At 39.3% G+C, this 25,134-nt stretch overlaps 1 protein-coding gene across 6 annotated transcripts in view; it reads left to right on the plus strand.

Annotated features, from left to right (window-relative positions):
* The first annotated feature begins 1,612 nt into the window (after window positions 1-1,612).
* The window catches only part of LOC131689708 (protein lifeguard 1-like), a 389,259-nt gene continuing 365,737 nt past the window's right edge, over window positions 1,613-25,134 (plus strand). Inside the window, exons 1-2 of one of the 6 annotated variants that reach the window (XM_058974981.1) lie at window positions 1,613-1,665; window positions 1,895-1,958. Coding sequence is in view for 1 of the 6 variants with exons in the window: in XM_058974980.1 (XP_058830963.1) it covers window positions 14,351-14,362 (12 nt within the window). In the remaining 5 variants the exon portion in view is untranslated. Of the gene's footprint in view, window positions 1,666-1,876; window positions 1,959-14,335; window positions 14,363-25,134 lie in introns of those variants that run through there. The other 5 variants (XM_058974982.1, XM_058974984.1, XM_058974985.1 and 2 more) reach the window with 5 other exon arrangements.

Raw genomic sequence — 25,134 nt, forward strand, 5'->3', positions numbered from 1 at the left:
CATCATCGGTTCCGGAAGCCCCGGCGGAAGTATCTAAATTCAGAATAACAGTCACATCGGTTTCTCGGAGATGGCTAGACCGATTCAACTGGTCTCAAATTAAAGGTATTACGTCCCCGTAAATGACTATTTAATTTCATCCCGATCCGACTTCCGGTTCCGGAGTTACAGGTTGTGGCGTGCGATCACATAGCAAATTGCGGTTCAAACCGATACTCCGATGAAAGCAAAAAAGGTAAAAATTTCGCTAAAATGTCTCTCAAACAACTTCAATTTGCTGTTCTAGGTCACCGACGGCCAACCAAACTTTCGTTGACTACATTGACCACCATAGACGGTTCCGGAAGTGCCCGGGAAAAGCTGCTATCTTTCAAAATTGACGAACTCACATCAGTTTCTCGGAAATGGTTGGGCCGATTTTCACAAACTTAGTCCCAAATGATAGCTATAATATCCCCATAGATGTCTATAAAATTTCGTACGGATCGCTTATATGGGTCCGGAAATATAGACAAAATCGTCCGGTCACATATGAAATTCCCATATAAGCCGGAACTTAATTTTTTTTTCAAAGGGGGGACCCCATGAAATTTCAGAAATTGAATTCGTATTTTTGATGTCAAACATCTTTAAAATGCATGAAACGTCGAGATTTTATGTTATCTCGAAAATTTTTTTTTTAAAGGCGACTTTTTGGGACTGCCGATTTCGCACCTTTTTTCAATTCAATATTACCGTGGCTGTTTTTTCTTTTACAAAGTTTTAGAACTCGAATAATGATTTCTATTCTTGTATATAGTTGTCATGTCGTGTATAATAAAAATGTAATATATACATTTGGAGGCTTATAATGAATATAAACAACGCAAAAATTCTCATGCTCATGATTGAGAAAGGCACAATTGCACCGCTAGGTGGATTAAAACAAGTTTTTCTATTATACCTAACTAAAAATCGGACATCTAAATCCAACTCTACCATCCTACGAATGACGAGAGCTGATTCACACGCGTATCATTATATTAGCGATGTTTAACTTTGAGTCACCAGGGTGCGGATACATGTGGCATACAGGTAAAATTTTAATAAAGAAGCTCTTTAGCAGACGAACTTTTTGGTAGGTAGCTATAAGCTTTTTGGTAGGTGGAATATTTTTCTACTATTAATCAATATTAAAATCAATTTCTCGCCCCCATGTCTGTGAACTAATATCATTCAGTATGACAAGTTAACTTTTTGGTAAGGAAGCTTTTTAGTAAATAAGCTTTTTGGTAGATTATATTTTTACTAAAAAATTAATTTCTAGGCCTTTACCTGGAATAAACAATGCACCAGGAGATAGCTAAAAATATGGGCAATTGACTAAACAATATGTGGTTGTTAGTCATTTTGTGTTTCTTATGCAAAATTTAAAAACAGTTTATTTGCTCGATAATTATGGCAACTCCAGTAGTTCCGATTCCCGCCACCAGGCTGTGAGCTTTATCTAGAAAGCACTTTTAAGGTGGAAGTCTGTATTCAGTGAGCTTTTTAGTAGGGGAGCTTTTTGGTGGGTGAGCTTTTTGGTAGGTGAGCTTTTTGGTAGGTAAGTTCACAGAAGTTGACAGATGTCGTCTCGTCTCTCTATTTATACACTCTGATGAGCCAAAGTGCGTGTGTGCAGTTTAATTGAGTTCTACAATATGACGGCACGAATGAACTCATGATGAATGAAGTTCATGTTTGACAATTCTCAGTGGTTTGTTTACTTTGTCAGTTGCGTGAGTTCGTGTGCAACGGGTGCTCATCTGTTGCATTTGCACTCACGTAACTCCCATGTAAACAAACCACCGAGAATTGTCAAACGAAGTTCATCCGACTCATTTTGTTGGGTTATGTCGGTTGGTGTAAAACCTAATTTGAAGTGTTGAAAAATTTAAGAAAACTGCTTTGTTTTTTGTTTATAACTGCTATTCGATGTAAGTAGATGATTGAAATATTTAAGATTCTATAATTTATTTGTGTGGTAGATTCATGTGGTACGATTTATGTATTCTCTTCAACTCCCCCAAAACAGGCCGGTGCCATTATTGCATGCATTCATTGTGCACGAATGAGTCATGCAAATCAATAGTTTTCTGAACATCAGTGTTCTGTAGGGGAACTAGGGGTAAGACGGACGTTATTAAGTATTGTTCCACGGAATAAGAGAGGCAAAACACTGTTCTTGATAACAGATGTTGATTTCAGTTTAGTTTTATTTGATCTAGCTACAAGAGATAAATCAACACTTTTTTGTGAAAAGGGCGATACTTACAAATGTAAACATAGGGCATTTTTAATACATGCGAATGAGGGCATCAAAACGCAACAAATTAACCTTATCAACTATTCTTGACCTGAGTAATGGTAAAACCAACAGGTTACCGTGCGATTAATTAATAAATTACAAATTTTAATTAACCTAAAACCTAACCTGTATTTTTGCTTGTTTGTTTAAAGTTTCGCCTATACAAACAATAAGGGCAATACTTTTTTTGTTATTAGTTTAGAGGCGAAACTGTTTTTTGCCTTTTTGTAATTATCAAGCTAATACCAGCTGTAAATCGGTGGTGTACAACGTTAGTTATTGCAAAAAAGAACGTAAGAGCGATACTTCAATGGTAATACGTGAGACCGAAAAAGGAAACGATGCCTCGTGCGAATATCTCTTCTTGCTACAGAAAAAATTTGTTCTTTTCGTTTCTCTACGCTCGATAACACAAGAGTAAAATAATTATGACCATAATCACAATACCTTTTCCATATACATCCAAAGAGAACATGTTATGTGACGTCATGCTAGATTGGCTCCGGTATTTGACATGTTCAATTGGCTCCGGTATTTGACATGTTCAATTGGCTCCGCTCAGTGTCTCCGCCTAACTATGAATATAGTAACTATAGTCTTCACATCATTTCAAATGTCTTCAAAATGAAGACAAATCTTCAAATCTGGCATCTCTGACTATCAGCGCCCTTCAGCAACCACCATTTGCGAAAGGGCTAAACCGTGTACATAATTTTCAGAAGGGCGCTGTAAATGGGCTAAACTGACTCTGTCTTGCTAGGTAGGGCTGGGTAAATGGGCGAGCTTGACAGTATACTTTTTAATAGGGCTCAGCAAATGGGCGCATAGAAACCCAATGTAAATGAAAGGGCGAACAAAAAACCATTTTAACTAATTTTCACCTCAATCTTGTAGTATTTTTGTCGCATAATGTCATAATAGCGAAAACGCAGTTTGTTTACATTTGCGATTTAAGCCATAATGAAAGATCTATGTCGTATTGTATCACAGCCTTAGGGCATGTTCAGGAGCGTTTTATTTTGTATAGGAGTTTCAAAGTAAAACTGGAGCTGAAACATTCACAGCAGAGCGCTTTGTTTTATAATTTCGAACAGTTTTGTTTCAAAATTTAAAACTGTTATACGACTCCGTTCTATTTGTTGCTGATTTTAAAACTTGTTTAGAACTGTGTTTTAAATACATGCAAAGTTTTCAGCACAGACATTTAGACCCGATCTTCATAAAAATCAATCAGCAGTACTGTAACAACATTCTACATACGCTGACTGATTTTTATGAAGATCTGACATACGGTGTGGAAAAAAACTGCTTTTTTCGTTTGCGAATTTTGCGCATTCTCTGTCCAACCTTAAGGGTTAAAAGCTGTGTTTGATTACTAAAGCTACCCTCTAAGAACGGTTGGTTTCAAAATCGTCCAATGAAGGATGTTCGTTGACCAATTTGGGCAGCGTCCAAATAACTGTTCAACGAACGTCCATCGTTGGACCCGTGTTGAACGATTTTGAATCATTTTTTGGACGTCTCAGTGGGTACCAGTACACTGTTTGTCATAACGTGAAATATTAGATATCTTTCGTGAAATAAATTTGAACTGTTGTGCAGGGATACCTAAGACAAGACGTGACAGTCGACTTCTTACTTTTCCTTCAACATTCTTATTTTCGCACATTTTCACCCTGCCGAAATCTTCCGAACAGTGTTGCTATTTTTATTAATGAAAATGGAGTCTCGTTAATTTATTTTATACCGGAAATATTTTGTATCTTGAATCCACTATATTGATGAAGGGCACCGTTTTTTCATGTAATGGGTGTTTGGTAAGGTTTGATGAAGCCATTATCTGAAAAAATTAGATTAGGGTGTGGTTTTTGTCTAATTTTTGTTAAAGTTAATCAACCACGTATACGGTAAATGCATGATAAATACTTGTTTCACTTTGCCGCACAATTTCTGTTCAATTTAGTCATTTTTACTTTTTTTCCGTGGGCTTGACGGTGAGACTCAATCTAGAAATCTTTATGCTTAGAGATTTGTATATTGATCTCCATGATTTTGGCAGTCCCTAGAATCGGGTAGCCCAACGGTGCGTGCTTCAGTTAGCGGATAGAAGCTAAGGGATACCCTGACGTCTGGCAGATTGAATTATTTTGTTTTCGACATTCAACTAGATCCAGACCGGTGCAGTATCCTAGGGATTTTGGTTCATTATATTTAATCTAAAACGGTCATGTATTTTGCACAACATATTATATTCAAGTAGATTTTTCAAGTTATTGAGCCCACAGCAATGCAAATATTCAAAATTTGCCTAGTTGTTTTGAAGAACTATCATCCACACGGACTAAACCGTCAAATAAAGTGGCGAAGTGCCCAAAAATAAGCAATTACACATGAGAATGAGAGGTGTAGAGTCGAGTAAGTGATGAGTTTTTTTTGATCTTCAAACTTCATGATTATTAGTGATCGGCAAGGGATGGATGGTTTCCAGTTCCGAACGGAAGAATGACATGTTAAGTCTGCCGGGCGATGATCCATATGATCTTGGGCACGGCGATCGATTCATGAGGGGAGAAGATCATTGGTCTATCATCTATAAGAGATCACCAGGTGTTATCTCTTAAATCACTGGATTGTCGCCCTGACTCCTGAAAGTGGTAACACACCACTAACGAACCAGATTCGCGGTGTGTATCTATGTATACATGTATATACACATCACCATATTATCTTTTTCTACAAACTGTGGTTACATAGACATATTGTTCTATCAATAAAAAAGTGATTTTCACAATTGGTATGATCATGATTCGCAGGTTGGTCACTTTTTAGATGGACCGCTCTCGGGTTAAATCTCCACTAGTTTGACCACTAGCCAACTGAAACCATATGAACATTATTAATTCACTTGAAATCCTTCGTTAACAGTTAATTTCATAACAAGATTAAAAAAGAGCTAGTGAAAAACAACTTTTATTTATGAACAGCCAACAGTAGTACTGTTCGATCTACTTTTTCATCCCATTCTGCAGCGCAATCTTTCGTCGAGCATACACCAAGTCCTTAACCCTACCCCAACCCACACCCTGTTCCTCTCCCATGGCGTTTTGGTGCTCCGCATAGACTATTCTGCCATTACCCCTCCTATCATCGGCCTTGGACTGACTTGCGCTTTCATTGCCCCACCAAACGCTGCAAAATGAAAATGAAATTTAGTCATTTTTACTTTTTTGAACGGTAATAAATAATTTCATTTGTCGAAAGTAATGACACTCTTTCCAATAAATATGCAAGTAGATACAGAACACTAGATTAGGATTGTCGCTGGTGTTCCCATTGTCTTCGTCTCGGAACATGTTTGTTTTGCTTTCGGTATATATCTGTCAAGGTATCGTAAGTCTCTCTAGTAAAAGTCTTTGGTTCGCACTTCTGGTACACCCAGAAAAATATGGCCTGCTTGTAACCCAAACCGTTTAGTTGAACTTCAAATTAGTAAAATGCAGAGTTTACCTTTTTTATTTCAGTCTCGTTTATTCTACTGTGATTTTTATGCATTCAAAACCGATAGTTACCCGATGCATAAAATTTACAGCAGAATAAACAATAGGCAAACAGAAAAATGATGTGATATCTGTTATGGAACAAATTTCTATGTGGCATAATTTCATTAATTTCCACATGGTATCTATGCGTGACAGATACTTTTTATGTTCTACAACAAATTGCAAAATATTATGTAAGAAATCAATATATTCAATATAACGAATTTTCTCGGTGTAAATTTTCGACTGTTATTGTTATGAAATGCAAGAGTTTGTATATACCGTACAAGGAAATGAAAATTCATCAAAATTCAGTACAGGTTTAGATAATTTGTGTATTCTAATTAATGAGAATACTTCAGCCAATAATGGCCATTGTGTTGCTGGCTAAAGCGAACAAAAATGATTCGTCGCTATGAAACGACAATAGAGGATTATTTTTTTGCTTTTTTTTATTTGGCCTATTTGACAGGTATATCCCGGAATCAAAACAATGATGTTCCTACCACTGATGCCAGCGACAATCCTATTCTAGTGTTCTGTATCTACTATATAGCAACACTGCTTAACATCATTTCGCTATCCCTGCAGTAATATTTCGTACGATGCAAAATGTCAGAATCAACCAATCAGGAACAGGACCATTCTGACGTAAAATTGGAACAAAAACGGCCCCCTTATTGTCACGTCTTGTCTTAGAGCACGGTTAAAATAAAGTACCCAATAATGCATATTATACGACTCATCTCCGACAAAACTGGGAAAACTCACCAATTGAGTAAACTGCTCATTCCCAATAATGAGTATAACCAGTATACGTCAGAAACTGGGTAATTTTTTACCCAGTTAAACGATTTGAAAATGGGTAGAAATGTACCCATTTTGCGGTACAGGAAAGAGAAAATTGGTGTTTTGGGAAATAATTAATTCAATCCGTGAAAATACCGATATATGTATTTTTATTACTTGAACATTCAATATAGTATTAGAAAATATAATATTTTCTTCGAGAAAAAAAACAATTTGGAGCTTAACAATCCATTTCTACCATTGCTCTTTCTGACACCAGCTTTATTCACCGAATCTGTTTCTATCGTACTCTACAAGTTAGTCACGCACCCCATTTCTCGGATTCGGAACAATATTAACAGCGTCACCTAAAGATCCTTGGCACTAATCAGGCAATCATTATTCGCGACAGAGCCATCCATTGATTAAAAAAATCAGTTTAGTCCGCTTTTTATCGTAACCTTCCTTACGACAAACCTAAATTAATGGCTAAGTGTTTTTCAACCAGTTATGAGTATCATTGTACCCACTTTTGAATAGCAATATTTAGATGGGTCATTTTTTTCCCAGATGCATATTCGAAAAAGTACCCAATTTGTGACAGCTGAAATTGAACCGATAGATGGGTTTATCTGGTACTCATTATTGGGTACTTATTATTAACCGTGAGGGGATACCAGCTATATTTTTCAAATGTCTTCACATTTCATAAAAAATGTCTTCACTTGTCGTCAACGGCCAAGATTCTGAAACGGTTATTGATTTTGACCCAGAATTCTGCCAGAAATCAGTCAGACATCCGAACTAATTTGTCTTCAAAATGAAAAACACGTCTTCACAACATTTCAAATGCCTTCAAAATGAAGCCAAATCTTCAAATCTGGCATCTCTGCTGCTGTGTACTGGCTCTTCAAATATTTGACCAATCACAGTTTGCCAAACATTTTATTCGTGTTTGTCAAAGCGATTATTTGTCGATTTGTCAAACAGTGTACTCTCTTATGGCGATTTCGCTTGAACCTGAAACTGAATCAGGTTCTAACCCCAACCGCTGTCAGTTCATACACTTTGACAGCAGTTGGGGTTAGGAACTGACTCAGTTTCGCCTCAAACAAAAACCACATTAGAGTGTACTGACCAGTTTGTCAAAACTTCAAACAGCATAACGCTGCATTTTGTCGAACTTGTTGATGGAGAAGTTTGTCAAACTTGTCGATGGAGAAGTTTGGCAAACTTGCCGATGGAGAAGTTTGACAAACATGCTTTGCTTATTCAGGACAGCAAAATACGCCGCACGCGAAACTAATTCGTTTTTACAGAATTTGTTGGTTTAAAACTCGGCGCAATTTTGATATTGTTGGTGTTTGTTTAGAACTGGCAGAGCTTTAGGTTTTCCCCTGGTAAAATTACGAAATCCCTTGACCCGTTTACTAAATTTTAAACTTGGTGTAACAGAGAATATTTATTGGTGTTTGCTTTGATTTAATTGCAATCTGCATATTACGCTTCAAATGAGGTCAAAAAAACTTAAAAATCCAAAAAGCAAAATATGTGATGCATATGGAGATAAATAACATTCGAAAATGCACTCGGTAGAGGTATATTGAAAATGTTCACTGAATTTAATCAAATATCTACTTTGCTAATTTCGCTTTTTCATCTAAAATCAACATTTTTAATTCCAATGAAATAATGAAAACGAGCTGCTTTGATTACCATATCAGCGTTGCTAGTACTACAAGACCATTAAACCAGGCGAATTGGAAAATATCCGATGCTGTACGGATGAGCAAACCATTCTCAAAAATATATAGAAAACCATATCCTAGAAGCAGTTTTGGAGCGGATATCAATAGTGTCGTTACACCCTCTCGCAGGTTGATGGGATTGACGGTATTGTAAACATCATCAAGCCACAATATATTCAATAGAGTTATCTAAATATAAGGACCTTCGCTCTTTTTAGTTTTTATTTGCACCAAGTTCTACTACTAGAGGTTAATTAGTTCTCATGTTAATATTCCACCAAACATTATGACTACTGAGGATTTGATTTATATAAGAAGCCCGCTTCAAGATGTTGATTACAATACGCCTCGATAGTGGTGTATCGGGGAGGCCGGGAGGGCTGATATGAGCCTTTTGTCTGTTCTATACCTTTCCTCTATTCACCAGCTCATAACCAACAATCAACCAGTAACAAATAGATAATTGAGAAAGGATGTGCTATGTGTGGTGATTGGCTATTCAAGTATTAGTAGTGTTTGAAGTACTAATGTATGTCTCATGTGATGATCATAACTTCAGCTGTATCTTGTACCTATCTAATCTATTACGTCTCTCATATATTGTCTTTTATTTCTTCTTTTCGAGTCCTATACTGCAATTCTACACCCGCTTCAGCTGGGTCAACAAAGATGGTGATAGTGAACATCTTAACACTCACACATTCTCAAACGCGGTCTCAGCGGGAACCTACAAAAATGCCATCGTGCACGCGATTACGAATCGGTCATGTCCGAAAGTCTATCCTTGATCCTAGAAGCCTAGGTCCATGCCTTCAGCTGGACCATTTAAGAAAATACGCCCATACCTATTAGACAACACGTCTCATGGCGACATGACCGGGAACCCTATCGATATAAACGATCCCACTCTCTGCCAGAATTCAAACCGCGCACTGAAAATTTAATATCAGACTCATGGTTCGCGCAACCATTCAAGCACATACGTTACAAAATCACGTCAGCGCACAAACGTTAGAGCCCCTCGCGATTTTCCAAGCAACATACGAACTCGCAAACATGATTACACCCCGGTGATAAGGTGAAAATCTCAGCACTCATAAACTTACCAACACGATCTCAAGTGTCAACCTACAAACTCCCGCGCTCGCGCCATCATGAATCGGGATCGTCCGGAAGTATCTATCCTCGGTACAAACAATCTAGGTCCTTGTTAATTATTAAAAAAATAATAAAATTGAAAAATAACTACCATATCCACTAGACAAAACGTTCCATGGCGACATGACCGGAAACTCTAGTGATATGGGGTAACTCTCTCCCTGTCAGAATGTGATCCGTACACCGAAAACTAAAGATCAGAATGACGGTCCGCGGATATATGAATCGCCGCAGGGTTTCAAAATCGAATTTATACATGCGAAGTTACATACACGCGACAAACACGTCAACATACGAACGCTTAAGCCCTTCGCGATCATCTACGCACACCTATGCCCGCCATCGCGTAAACTTGATAACACTGCGGCAATTGTGTGAACGTTTTAGTACTTACGAAGTTACAAACGCGATCTCAAACGCCAACCCGCAAATGCGCGATCATGAATCGGTCACGTCCGGAAATCTTTAACCTTCATTCTAGCAATTTAGGTCTATACATTCAGTTGGACCAATCAAAAAAAAAAAAAAATAAAGCTCATATCCACTAGACCACGCGTTCTACGACGACATGATTGGGAACTCTAATGATATGGAAGAACCCACTTCCTTCTGGAATCTGAACCGTACACAAAAAATTAAGTATCAGATTCACGGTCCGCGCGCGATTATTCTAGAACACACGCGAATATGCGAAAGGCACATGGTTATGAAATAGAATTTATGCACGCGAAGTTACACGTTAGCACACGCGACATACAAACGCACACGCGATCGAGCACATTAACGTACAAATGTTCGAGCCCTTCGCGATGATACACGCGATTCCCTACGCCCGCACATGCCTGAACCGTACAATGAATATCACATTCAGAATCACGGCCCGCTACAATTGGCCTATTGCAGTGTTTTATTGGGCGACATTGCCTGTCTCGTCTGCAAATTGTAGTATGTGATTCTGACGGGGAGCCCTTCCGAGAACCTAGCTCTACAGCTCCAGTAGGACAACTCTCGAAAAAAAAAAAAAAAAAAAGGATATCAATAGTGTCGTTACAATATGCGAAAGAACAGTAAACGCACCAGCATGTAACATCCAGTGCTGTTGCTGGTTATTCTCACCTTATACCGTAATCACGGGGACGTTTTTTAGCTTTCCACTTTCAGTTTCGTATAACAATTTCGACGTTTTTCGATGACGGTGCCGGTAGTTGAGTGAGAAGCGTGACCGCCGCTCGCCCCAGCTAGTCTGGATTCAATTCCAGCCGAGGTCGATGAGATTTTTCTGAGGTGAAAAAAATCTGAGGGCACGCCTTCCGCGGAAGGGAAGTAAAGCCGTTGGTCCCCGGTCCATGAGTTGATAGGTCGATATCTAGTCCAGATAGTGGGAGTCACCTCTCTGGCGTCGGTGTTTGGCCTCGTAGCGGAAATAGGTCGACAGAAAAAAAACTAGAACTAGAGAAGTTTTCGATACGATACGGTACCGGAATACAGTCGGGTCTCCTACTACGCGAATAACTGGGGGCGTGAAAAAGGAATCCGTGTAATAGGAATCACATAGCTTATGGGATTTTGACTAATTGGGGTTGTGGCCGAATATTTCGTCTGCGTTAACATTAGTGCCATACTTCCTTTGGCTTAGTTGTTGTGAAACCTACCATTTAGAGTTATTGGATATCCAATTATTTGAGAACTGTGCTTTAAGAGAGAGTAAATAAATCAAACCTCTCGTAGTGAATGTGTCTAAAGAGACTAGAATAACAAAGAGACGCCATCTTAATTCAGTGAAAACAATTCAACTAGCAACCAGGCTGCAGGTTACAGGCAACACTGCAAATGTGCAAGCCTCACCAAACTTGTTTGTTGTTATTCCGTTTGTTTCTTCTAACCAATATAAAAATCCGATGCGACTTCTGGTCTGCTGAGTTCCTCGACCAGCTAAAACATAATTATATCCGCGGGAATCGTATTTTGCAGTAGTAAAACCATATTAGGCCAAAATTTATTATTTGCATCATTTGGTATTCGTTACCCTCATGCTGAATTTCGTGCTCCCATAAAACCAAGCCATTTTCTCTTTAGCGTTTCTAAACACGATGGTATTGTAACAAATTTGGCTTGAGGATATAATTTTTATCTTTAAAATCTTTAGTAATTTTAATGAATTGCATAACAATACTTCTTTAAAAATAATGCCACATAATGCTAAACATTTACGTTTGACAACTCTCTTGTTCGTTTGGAATGACATTGACAGTAAAATTCCAAACGGAACATGGCGTCTCTTTGTTATTCTAGTCTCTTTAAATGTGACCATCATTTAATGGGTTTAACATGAAATATATCGAAGCACTGATTATTTTGAAAGATGAAGATTTGTCCAGAAAGTCAAGAGCTGGATGATGGAAATAATAACTCGGAATTGTCCCACCAGGCGGCGCAAGTGCGAATGCAAATGTGCAACTAATTTCAAAATCATTCTTCATCTCAATAACGAAAATGTTTAGAGGGGTACTGTCTACAGTAAAGTTGTTTGAGAAATTAAAGATTACCAGATGGTGATAGATTAGTTTGGGATACTCTCACTATTTGGCGCTAGTGAGCGTACCACTTAGAAAGATGGTGTTTTCGGCAATGTCCTAGAGGAGGTCAAGGGCTACACAATTATGGGCTAATCAAATTGAAATAGATCCGCCAGGCGGCGCTAGTAAGCATGTACTATTTTTCAAATTCTATATCTCGAGATCTTGATAATTTAGAAGTGTGGTGTCTTCGTCAATATTCATGAGCAGGTCGAATGTCGCCCGAAGGTGAATAGATAACTTCAGAATTCAGCCACTAGGCGGCGCTAGGGAGAATACAACTTCCAGTACATGTTAGGTAATGTTTTGTCACGAAAGTTTAATAATTTAGGGAGATGATGTTTTCTCTAAAGTTTCTAAGGACGACAAAGGCCGTTTGATAATGTAATGATTAATTTGGATATCACCCGCTAGGCGGCGCTAGTGAGCTTTTTGTTTCAGTATCTACAAATGACGGTAATTTAGAAGGATGATGTCTTCAGCAAAGTTGCTCGAGATGTCAAAGACTGCCCGATGGTGACAGATTAGTTTGGGATACTCTCACTATGCGGCACTAAACTTATTAATTTTCATCTGCCAACAACTTATCCTTCAATATAAAACTCACTCCCATGAAGTTTAAAAATTTTCCATTTTGATTCATCGACGGACCCCCATGTGCATTGAAAATATTCAAAACTATAGATTTACAACGGCCAACAACTTGTCTTTCAGTATAAAAATCATTCCAAGTTGAAAATTTTTCCATTTTTGTACTATGGCGGACCCCCTTTGCATTGAAAGTGTCCAAAACTATTGATTTGCATCTGTCAACTTACCGTACAATATAAAACTCACTCCCATGAAGTTGAAAAATTTTCCATTTTGATTCGTCGATGGACCCTCATGTGCATTGAGAATGCCCAAAACTATTGATTTAGATCTGCCAACAACTTGCCTTTCAATATAAAGCTCACTCTCGTAATGTTGAAAGTTTTTTCGTTTTGACACATTGGTGGACCCCCCTGTACATTGAAAATGCCTAAAACTTTTGAAGTTCATGTGCCAACAACTTACCATTAAAACTCACTCCCATGAAGTTGAAAAATTTTCTAGTTTGACTCATCGACGGACCCCCATGCGCATTGGAAATGTCCTAAACTATTGATTTACAAGTCTCAAAAACTTGCTTTTCAATATAAAACCACAGAGAACAGACACATAAGCTAGAAAAAACTTTCTCGAAAAACCTGTGTAAACATTTAAATGAAAATACGGTGAAAATCACCATCACATACAGGTTTACATGCGTGAGTCACCATTGTATGCAAGTTTGCACACAAGTCCCGTATAGCGTTTGCTGGCCGATCGAAGCGCCGACCAGTAGCAAGTTGCTACTTGCTGTTGTCATTTAAAAGTGACAGTTTTATTACTTACACAAGTTGAAAACTTTACTTGTATCAGTTCTCAGTGATAAAACTCACTCCAATAAAGTTGGCACATTAGCGGACCGCCCTGTGCATTGAGAATATCCAAAACTATTGATTTTCATCTGCCAAAAAGTTGCCTTTCAATATAGCACTCACTCTCATAAAGTTGAAAAAATCGTTTTGACACATGGGCGGGCCCCCATGTGCATTGAAAATATCCAAAACTATTGATAACGCCAACAACTTATCTTTCAATACAGGGTATTTGGTTAATGGTTAAGAATCTCTCGTGGGGTGATAGACTGCCATATTTGGAGAAAAAACTTGTTCTACACATACCATCAAATCTCAACCGTTACAGAGTTATTGAACTTTTTGTGCAAAAAACTTATTTGTCTTAAAATACCTCTAACTTTAAAAGTATACTTTGTATTTTAAATATTTCAGTTCCATTCGAAAGGTGAGAAAATTTCCTATTGAATGGTGTTCTCATATCTTTTAAGTAATTAGTTTTAATTACCTTTTAGCTGTAAAGTAGTTAAAAGTTAGTGTTTTTGAGGAGGATTTTTCTAATTTTCTCGAAATAATGAAGTATGATTATAGCAATATCTTTTATCCAAAAGTTGGGTTTTAGGACGATTCATAATTTGTTCTTGGACATCATGTTTCTATGTCTTCTCATATCTTTGTAATTTCATTACTATACTTTTCCTGTAACCGACTTGCAAGTGCTTAAAAGACTCTAATCTAAAAAATATTCTTTATATCGTTATTTACAAGATTTCATTGGAAAGCTGAGAAAATGTCCTATCATGTATGTACAAATATCTTTTAGTTAAGTGTACTAAATGATTTTTTACTAACGAAATAACTCAAAATTTGTGCTTTTTGGAGAGTTTTTTAATTATTCTAATTATTAATCAACAAAATTTATCGTTACTATTGTTCATTTGATGCCCCTTAATGTTCTCTATAATTTTTGATTTGACACTTTGTCTATAACTGTTTTCATTTTGCTGCTATTTAATAGTTAACACAGCATGAGCTCGCCACAAATGTAGTGGGTTCGAAATCGTTATTTTTGTATATGGAACGATGTGATAAAAACGATTTTGTGTCGAAACCAAAAGAGATAATTGAATGGAGTCAAAGAAAGAACTGTAGAACTTGCAATATTGCAAAAATGCAAATGCATTATTTCCATGATAATAATGGTGATGTTTATTATTTACTATTTTAAGAGAATTAATGAAAATGCTAATAATAGCACTAACTTTAAACTAATTTACCTTTAAGAGAATGCTGAGAACTCACTTAACTGAAAGGTATTAATACATTTTTCACTGTAAAATTTTCCTGGCTTGCGAATAAAAAGAAAAAAAGTACAATAAGTGTCATAATTTTTCAATTAGAGATGGTACTAGTGAAAATGAGATAAAAATATCCTAGTTGAATAACCCAAAATCGTGAAAATAAGAAAAGGTAAGTGTATCATGTCAAAGAACGAATTAAGCAGCTCATCAAGACCAACAATCTGAACTATTAAAATGATGAGGTTAACTATTAGGATTTTCAAGAAATGAACAAAAAATCGTTTAAAATTGTTTAATTTTCAATAAATTACATTAAAAAGGCTACTTAAACTCATTAGCTGAAACATATGAGGGCATCACTCAATGCGAAATTTTCTCACCTTTCGAATGGAACTAAAACATTCAAAATACAAAGTATACTTTTAAAGTTAGAGGTATTTTAAGACAAATAAGTTTTTTACACAAAAAGTTCAATAACTCTGTAACGGTTGAGTTTTGATGGTATGTGTAGAACAATTTCTTTCTCCAAATATGGCAGTCTATCACCCCCCGAGATATTCTTAACCATGAACCAAACACCCTGTATAAAAATCATTCCCAGTTGAAAATTTTCCATTTGGACACATTGGCGGACCCCCATGTGCATTGAAAATGTCCAAAACTATTGGTTTTCAACTGCCACCAACTTGCCTTGCACTATGAAATTCATTCCCGAAATGTTGAAAAATTTTCTTTTTTGAAACATTGGCGGACCTCCCTGTGCATTGAAATTGTCCAAACAATAGGTTTTCATCTGCCAAAAAATTGCCCTACAAAATAAAACTTATTGCAACATTGTAGAAAAATTTCGATTTTCAAAATTTCTACCTCTACAAGAATTTTGTAAAAACATCATTCTAAATTTTTTGGGATATATGGCAGTCTGCCATGTACTGCAAGCATACACACTAGCGCCGAGAGTATCCCAAACTAATCTGTCACTATCGGGCAGTCCTTGACATCTCGAGCAACTTTGCTTAAGACATCATCCTTCTAAATTGCCACCACTTGGAGATAATGAAATAAAAATATGTATGCTCACTAGCGCCGCCTAGCGGGTGATATCCAAATTAATCATTATATTATCAAACAGCCTTTTCGTCCTTAGAAACTTTACAGAAAACATCGCAGACGGCGCCGGTGGTTGAGTAGTAAGCGTGACCGCCACTCATTCCAGTTGGCCTGGGTTCAATTCCAGCCGAGGTCGTTGAGATTTTTCTGAGGTGAAAAAATCTGTGGTCAACTCATTCTTCGGAAGGGAAGTAAAGCCGTTGGTCCTCTGTCCATGAAATTGGTGGATCGATATCTAGTCCAGGTAGTGGAATCACTTCTCTGGCGTCGGTAAAAAAGAAGTATATCCAACTTCTTACTAGCAAAAATATCCTCCTCCCGTGATACTTGCTGAGTGCGCAGTACAGTATATACGGCTTCTAGCAAAAGCAAGTATCGGACTAACCATTCCTTCCCTTTCCTTCCGCGATCTACGTTCGGGCCTGGCCGGCGCCGGTATTGATCAAAAACACTTTAGGATTACCAGGAGTTGTACATTGAAAGATGTTTCGTTACTCCCAAGCATAATTATCTACTGATTCCCTGTTCAACTTCAGCTAGTCCCGATCGATAACAGAGTAGCAGCCAGGGGTGGTCGCACAAGCTCAAGAAACTTTACAGAAAACATCATCTTCCTAAAATATTAAACATTCGTGACAAAACATTACCTAACATGTACTGGAAGTTGTATTCTCCCTAGCGCCGCCTAGTGGCTGAATTCTGAAGTTATCTATTCGCCTTCGGGCGACACTCGACCTGCTGATGAATATTGACGAAGACACCTCACTTCTAAATTATCATGATCTCGAGATATAGAATTTGAAAAATAGTACATGCTTACTAGCGCCGCCTGGCGGATCTATTTCAATTTGATTAGCCCATAATTGTGTAGCCCTTGACCTCCTCTAGGACATTGCCGAAAACACCATCTTTCTAAGTGGTACGCTCACTAGCGCCACATAGTGAGAGTATCCCAAACTAATCTATCACCATCTGGTAGTCTTTGATTTCTCAAACAACTTTACTGAAGACAGTACCCCTCTAAACATTCTCGTTATTGAGATAAAGAATGATTTTTCGCCGCCTGGTGGGACAATTCCGAGTTATTATTTCCATCATCCAGAAGCTCTTGACTGGACAAATCTTCATCTTTCAAAATAATCAGTGTTTCGATATATTCCATGTTAAACCCATTAAATGATGGTCACATTCACAACGAGAGGTTCGATTAATTTACTCTCTCTTAAAGCACAGTTCTCAACTAATTGGATATCCAATTACTCTAAATTGTAGGTTTAATTAAACTATTCCATAAGCTATGTGATTCCTATCACGCGGATTCATTTTTCACGCCCTCAGTTATTCGCGTAGTAGGAGACCCGACTGTATTTCCGGTACCGTATCGTATCGAAAACTTATTCTCTAGTTCTAGTTTTTTTTCTGTCGACCTATTTCCGCTATGAGGCCAAACACCAACGCCAGAGAGGTGACTCCCACTATCTGGACTAGATATCGACCCATCAACTCATGGACCGGGGACCAACGGCTTTACTACCCTTCCGATGGAAGGCGTGCCCTCAGATTTTTTTCACCTCAGAAAAATCTCATCGACCTCGGCTGGAATTGAACCCAGACCAGCTGGGGTGAGCGGTGGTCACGCTTCTCACTTAACTACCGGCACCGTCATCGAAAAACGTGGAAATTGTTATACGAAACTGAAAGTGGAAAGCTAAAAAACGTCCCCGTGATTATGGTATAAGGTGAGAATAACCAGCAACAACAGCTCTGGATGTTACATGCTGGTGCGTTTACTGTTCTTTCGCATATTGTAACGACACTATTGATATCTGCTCCAAAATTGCTGTTGTTGGCTTCTAGGCTATGGTTTTCCATATATTTTTGAGAATGGTTTGCCCATCCGTACAGCATCGGATATTTACCAACTCGCCTGGTTTAATGGTCTTGTAGTACGAGCAACGCTGATATGGTAATCACAGCAGCTCGTTTTCATTATGTCATTGGAATTAAAAATGTTGATTTGTTTTACATGAAAAAGCGAAATTAGCTAAGTTTATGTTTATGTTTATTACCTTCACCAACAGGCCCCTTGGCCCCAATGGTGGTTGCTTAAACTAATTACATTTTAAAATTGCCAACATTTTCGCTTTTATCGCATTCCGCGTCCGGTTGAAATCAAAGGCCGTCGCCACTGTTAAAAATTCGTTGGAGTCCGGTAACAGCGCTCTGGCAACCATAGTTGGTTCTCCTGAACGGAACTCGCAGAAGAGAGTTATTACGTAGAGCTCGAACGCGGACTTGAAGATCCAGACGTCCGAGGATTGTAGGGCAATCCACTCTGGCAAAGAGTAAGTCCGAGACGAACAGGGCTCGAGAGCAGTCCCTCCGAATGCTGAGTGTATCGAGGTGTATTAGCTGGCAACGGTTTTCATAGCTCGGCAGCTGAAATCTGTTTCGCCATGGGAGATGACGAAGGGCGAAGCGTATGAACCTGCGTTGGACAGCCTCGATTCTGTCAATCCCGTTCTGGTAGTACGGATTCCAAACAGCTGAACAATATTCTAACGTTGAGCGGACTGCTGCCGTGATGCCTTATCCACGATGTATGACGTGTATGGTTTGAATGTTAGTGCCGAATCCATGATGACTCCGAGATCTTTGATGTGAGAGTGTCTTGTAATGCTCGTGCCGAAGAAATGGTAATTAAACTGAGTCGCACGGCGTTTCCGCGTGAACGTAACGGTTGAGTATTTGCTCGGGTTTAAAACAGTTCTGTTTAGATCACACCACGTACTAAAGCTGTCCAGTTCCCACTGAATCGGCATCGGTTTTATCCCGTATTTGTTGAAAAAAATTCATATCGTCGGCGAAAGACAGGCGGGGTCCTTGTAATGTGATATTGACGTCATTAAAGTAGAGGAGGAATATTACTGAACCGAGATGGCTTCCTTGTGGTATGCCGGATGTAGCGAAGAATGGTGCAGATAGACAGTCCTTAATGCTGATTTGGAGTTGCCTTCCATCGAGGTAGGAACAAAACCAGTGCAGAAGCTGTCCATGAATGCCGAGTTTGTCCAGCTTCGCTATTGCGATATCATGGTTGATTTTGTCGAAGGCCGCAGATAGATCCATGTAAATAGCATCGGTTTGCAATCCCTCAGCGAATCCATCCATTACAAATGTTGTAAATGAGAGCAGGTTTGTCGTTGTCGATCGTTTAGGCATGAAACCGTGTTGGTCATCTGCAATGTAGTGTTTGCAGTGAAAGAAAATAGGATCTAACACAACCAGCTCGAACAGTTTTGATACAGCAATTAAACATGAGATTCCCCAATAATTGTTAATGTTCGATTTGTTTCCTTTTTTATGAACTGGAAGCATGTGCGCTGCTTTCCAGCAGGAAGGGAATGTACCAGTAGCGAGTGATAGCTCGAAGACTCGCCGAAGCGGTTCAAGAAGCCCGCTGATGCACTATTTGACAAAAATCGAGGGAACACCATCTGGACCCGGGGAACAAGATGCTTTCAGTATGGCATTAGCTGCAAGAATGGCAGCATTATCGACACAAACTCGGTTGAGGGTTCGTCCTAGAGAAGTTGTTAAATTAGCGGCGGCAGCGACTTGTTGTGGTGGCAGGCGCTCGTTGGAAAAAACGCTTGAAAATTTGTCGGAGAACAGTTGGCAAATTTCCTTAGTATCGGTGCCCAAAACTCCATTAAACGACATACAAGATGGTAAACCGGATTCTTTTCGCTGCTCGTTTACATACTTCCAGAACGACTTGGGCTTGGATTTCAGTTGACGCTCGACGTTTCGCTGGTGTCTAAAAAGGCGCGTCTGCTTTGTTGTTTGTATTCGTGGTTGAGTTGAAAGTAGTGATTTCGTAATGCAAGTGTCTTATGCTTCGAGAATTTTTTAAATGCAGCTCATTTGGCAGATTTTAAACGTCTAAGGACGGTTGATTGCCAGGGAGGGTGTTGATCAGTACTAATTGTTCGTTTTGGCACATGGCGGTCAATAAGGTAGTTAAGAATACTAGAAAACGTCATCGCTGCTTCGTTCGCGTCGTCATTGTTAAGATTTTCGTCCCAATTTATATCCAACAGCGTGCTAACGATGCTGTCGTAGTCAGCGTTTTTAAAATCGTAGACGATAGAGCTTGAGGCGTCTTCAAAATTCACTCCTAGGTTACCAGCGAATACAAGATGTAGTGGGGGATGATGACGCACCTGCTTGACTAAAGAAGTCGGTGCAGTGCAGTAGTACGGAGCGCAGTCTCGGGCACTTACAAAGCAGAGGTCTAATGTACGTCCATTCTCGTTGGTGACATTATTAATTTGCCGAAGAGTTGCGCTGCTGTAGTTGTCCAAAACACAACTGGCATTGTTAATAAGCGCAGATTTTTCGATATCCAATCGTAGAAAACCATTACTTGCCTGGCACCACGTCAAGCCTGGTAAGTTAAATTCGCCCAGTATAACAATATGGGATCATCCATAAATGACGTAGCATTATATGGGGGAGTATTGTATTTTGTGATGATGTATGACGACAGGGGGTAGGGGGCCATGCCATGCTACGTAGCTTTTTTAAAGGGGAATAACTAACATCGTTTTACATTTCTTACAAAAGAAATGCATAGGATTCGCTCAAACTGACGTGTGTGGTTTGAATGTTAGTGCCGAATCCATGATGACTCCGAGATCTTTGATGTGAGAGTGTCTTGTAATGCTCGTGCCGAAGAAATGGTAGTTAAACTGAGTCGGACGGCGTTTCCGCGTGAACGTAACGGTTGAGCATTTGCTCGGGTTTAAAACAGTTCTGTTTAGATCACACCACGTACTAAAGCTGTCCAGTTCCCACTGAATCGGCATCGGTTTTATTCCGTATTTGTTGAAAAAATTTCATATCGTCGGCGAAAGACAGGCGGGGTCCTTGTAATGTGATATTGACGTCATTAAAGTAGAGGAGGAATATTACTGGACCGAGATGGCTTCCTTGTGGTATGCCGGATGTAGCGAAGAATGGTGCAGATAGACAGTCCTTAATGCTGATTTGGAGTTGCCTTCCATCGAGGTAGGAACAAAACCAGTGCAGAAGTTGTCCATGAATGCCGAGTTTGTCCAGCTTCGCTATTGCGATATCATGGTTGATTTTGTCGAAGGCCGCAGATAGATCCATGTAAATAGCATCGGTTTGCAATCCCTCAGCGAATCCATCCATTACAAATGTTGTAAATGAGAGCAGGTTTGTCGTTGTCGATCGTTTAGGCATGAAACCGTGTTGGTCATCTGCAATGTAGTGTTTGCAGTGAAAGAAAATAGGATCTAACACAACCAGCTCGAACAGTTTTGATACAGCACTTAAACATGAGATTCCCCGATAATTGTCAATGTTCGATTTGTTTCCTTTTTTATGAACTGGAAGCATGTGCGCTGCTTTCCAGCAGGAAGGGAATGTACCAGTAGCGAGTGATAGCTCGAAGACTCGCCGAAGCGGTTCAAGAAGCCCGCTGATGCACTTTTTGACAAAAATCGAGGGAACACCATCTGGACCCGGGGAACAAGATGCTTTCAGTATGGCATTAGCTGCAAGAATGGCAGCATTATCGACACAAATTCGGTTGAGGGTTCGTCCTAGAGAAGGAGTTAAATTAGCGGCGGCAGCGACTTGTTGTGGTGGCAGGCGCTCGTTGGAAAAAACGCTTGAAAATTTGTCGGAGAACAGTTGGCAAATTTCTTTAGTGTCGGTTGTCAAAACTCCATTAAACGACATACAAGATGGTAAACCGGATTCTTTTCGCTGCTCGTTTACATACTTCCAGAACGACTTGGGCTTGGATTTCAGTTGACGCTCGACGTTTCGCTGGTGTCTAAAAAGGCGCGTCTGCTTTGTTGTTTGTATTCGTGGTTGAGTTGAAAGTAGTGATTTCGTAATGCAAGTGTCTTATGCTTCGAGAATTTTTTAAATGCAGCTTGCTTGGCAGATTTTAAACGTCTAAGGACGGTTGATTGCCAGGGAGGGTGTTGATCAGTACTAATTGTTCGTTTTGGCACATGGCGGTCAATAAGGTAGTTAAGAATACTAGAAAACGTCATCGCTGCTGCGTTCGCGTCGTCATCGTTAAGATTTTCGTCCCAGTTTATATCCAACAGCGTGCTAACGATGCTGTCGTAGTCAGCGTTTTTAAAATCGTAGACGATAGAGCTTGAGGCGTCTTCAAAATTCACTCCTAGGTTACTAGCGAATACAAGATGTAGTGGGGGATGATGACGCACCTGCTTGACTAAAGGAGTCGGTGCAGTGCAGTAGTACGGAGCGCAGTCTCGGGCACTTACAAAGCAGAGGTCTAATGTACGTCCATTCTCGTTGGTGACATTATTAATTTGCCGAAGAGTTGCGCTGCTGTAGTTGTCCAAAATACAACTGGCATTGTTAATAAGCGCAGATTTTTCGATATCCAATCGTAGAAAACCATTACTTGCCTGGCACCACGTCAAGCCTGGTAAGTTAAATTCGCCCAGTATAACAATATGGGATCATCCATAAATGACGTAGCATTATATGGGGGAGTATTGTATTTTGTGATGATGTATGACGACAGGGGGGTAGGGGGCCATGTCATGCTACGTAGCTTTTTAAAGGGGAATAACTAACATCGTTTTACATTTCTTACAAAAGAAATGCATAGGATTCGCTCAAACTTTGAAAACTTTTTCCGAGGCCCGGAGGGCCGAGTCTCATATACCAATCGACTCAGCTCGACAAATTGACACAATGTCTGTATGTGTGTGTATGTATGTATATGTGTGTGTATGTATGTATGTACAAAATGTCATGTAATTATCTCAGCCATGGCTGAACCGATCTTAATGAAATTAGTTTCAAATGAAAGGCCTAACGTTGCCATTTGACACAATTATTTTTGATTTTCGATATGTTGTTTACTTTCTGAGAGCTGGGCGATTTTGTCAAAACACAGCAGGTTTTTTGCAAATAACTTTCGGACAATACAATATCGTCCCACAAACTGCACATAAATGTAAAAATACCTTTCTAACAAGCTATAGATTGTCTAAATCCGTGCACGAGCGGCGGAGATATTAAACATTTTGTATTTTTAGTCCTCGCTTACCAATTTCCACTAATTAAAATGAGATTGTTTCATACAGAGTATTGCTTTACTGGTGTGTTAGGGGCAAAACTAAACCGATTTTGAATATCGGGGTACGAAAACACATCTACGTGATTCAAGGAATTCGATGTTGAGAACATTTTGTGAATTACCTTTATAATAAATGAACTATTTCTCAAAAATCAATATAAATAAGTTCACTTCAAAGACAAAATAATGTGTTGATAAAGAAACAGTGAGTTCTAGTATTTATTCCTTGAATTAGGCATTGCGTTCAATCATGAGGTAAATGTTGGGTGGTATATCAATGCACAGATCAACAAATAATTCACCTAGTAGTAAGATAAAAGATTTCTAATATTATTATACTTGTGGCGTCACCGAAACCAACTGTATGTTTGAAGCCCAAAAATCTAGCGAAAATTTAGCTCTTTTGCAAGATTTAGGTTATACTGGTTATGGCGCAAAAATTACTACTTACATTATTTATGATAAGAATGTAAGAAATCAATATATCATAATAATATACCTGTGGTGTCACACCTGTATGATGAACTACATTGCGACTAGAACGATAAAAAGGCAGCGAAGTGAAAACGATAAATATAATTGCGTATCAGAGAAATAAAAGTACAGTACCAGTAAATGATTGAATCCGATTGGACGCGTTTTCATTTCCGCTCGATTGTTCCATCCCCAAATTGGTGACCCCGCGTGATACCGGAAAATTCGATATTTTTCAAACGGAAACCAACGAAAAAAAGTTCTTCTCAACGTTATCATAAAATGCTGCTGCTGTTGCGGTGAAACTTCCAGAGTTTTGGAAATCGGATCCTCTGATGTGGTTCGCCCAAGCCGAGGCCCAATTCGCCCTCGCTGGGATTCAGAACGATCAGACAAAGTTCTTCCACATACTGGCCAAAGTGGACCAATCGGTGCTCCGCCATATTTCCGATCTTGTCGCACAACCTCCAGAAGAAAACAAATACAAAGCAATTAGTCCACATCAGGTAGCTGCCGCATCGTACCCAGCGACTCCAGGAAGTCTCCAGGATCTCGAAGCTCAGATCGCCGCACTCTCAGCAGAAGTTCGCCGGTTGAAAACCAACCCGGCCGGTAGCCGAAACCGAAGCCATTCATCTTCTCGCCAGCAAGATGTCATCTGCTGGTACCATAGAAAGTTCGGTGCTAATGCTCAGCAATGCCGCTCGCCGTGTCGTTTTTCAAATACAAAAAACTAGACACACTCTCACCTCAGACGGCGGAGGTGGGAGCCCTTGCATCAAGCAGCCGTCTAATAGTTTTCGATAGGTTAGCAAATAGGCGTTTCCTGATCGACACCGGCTCAGATCTTTCGATTTCGACTGCACCCTGGACACTTCATGCTGCAAACGGAAGTACCATCAAAACATATGGCAACCGTTTCATAACTACCTATCTAGGACTTCGTCGAAAGTTCACCTGGAATTTTATTACGCCCATCATCGGGGCCGACTTCCTGGCTGCCTTCGGAATTATTGTCGACCTTAAGCATCATCGGTTGATCGACTCGAAGACTAATCTGCATTCGCTTGAGGGACTAACAACTACTGCTGTGTATAGTGTGACGACAATTAATATCGATCATCCTTTTCGCGAAATGCTAGCGGATTTCCGAGAAATTACTCTACCCAACACTATGCACTCCGGATTGCATCATGATGCTATGTGTTGGTTTCTGATGAGGCGAAGCCGAAACGCAACACAGTATGAAATAAGGATTTGTGCCCTCCTGTACAAAGACTGGATTTTACCAACAAATTTTCACCCTAGCGAGAAATTTTGATTTTTACCAAATTTTCCTCCTTAGGGTGAAATATAGCATAGTGCTTTCGCATAGGCCTGCTAAGCCAAGACAAGTTTCGGTTTCAGTGTGTCTCATCGGCATAAACAGAACTTCTGCTCGAACAGGACATCACGTTTGATCAGTCGTTCGATTGAAACACAAAGTGTGTTTTTGTTTTAAGGGATTTGCGTCAAGCCGGCGCTAAT

This window comes from Topomyia yanbarensis, chromosome 3 (genome assembly GCF_030247195.1).
Source record: "Topomyia yanbarensis strain Yona2022 chromosome 3, ASM3024719v1, whole genome shotgun sequence".
In the NCBI taxonomy this organism is placed as follows: domain Eukaryota; kingdom Metazoa; phylum Arthropoda; class Insecta; order Diptera; family Culicidae; genus Topomyia; species Topomyia yanbarensis.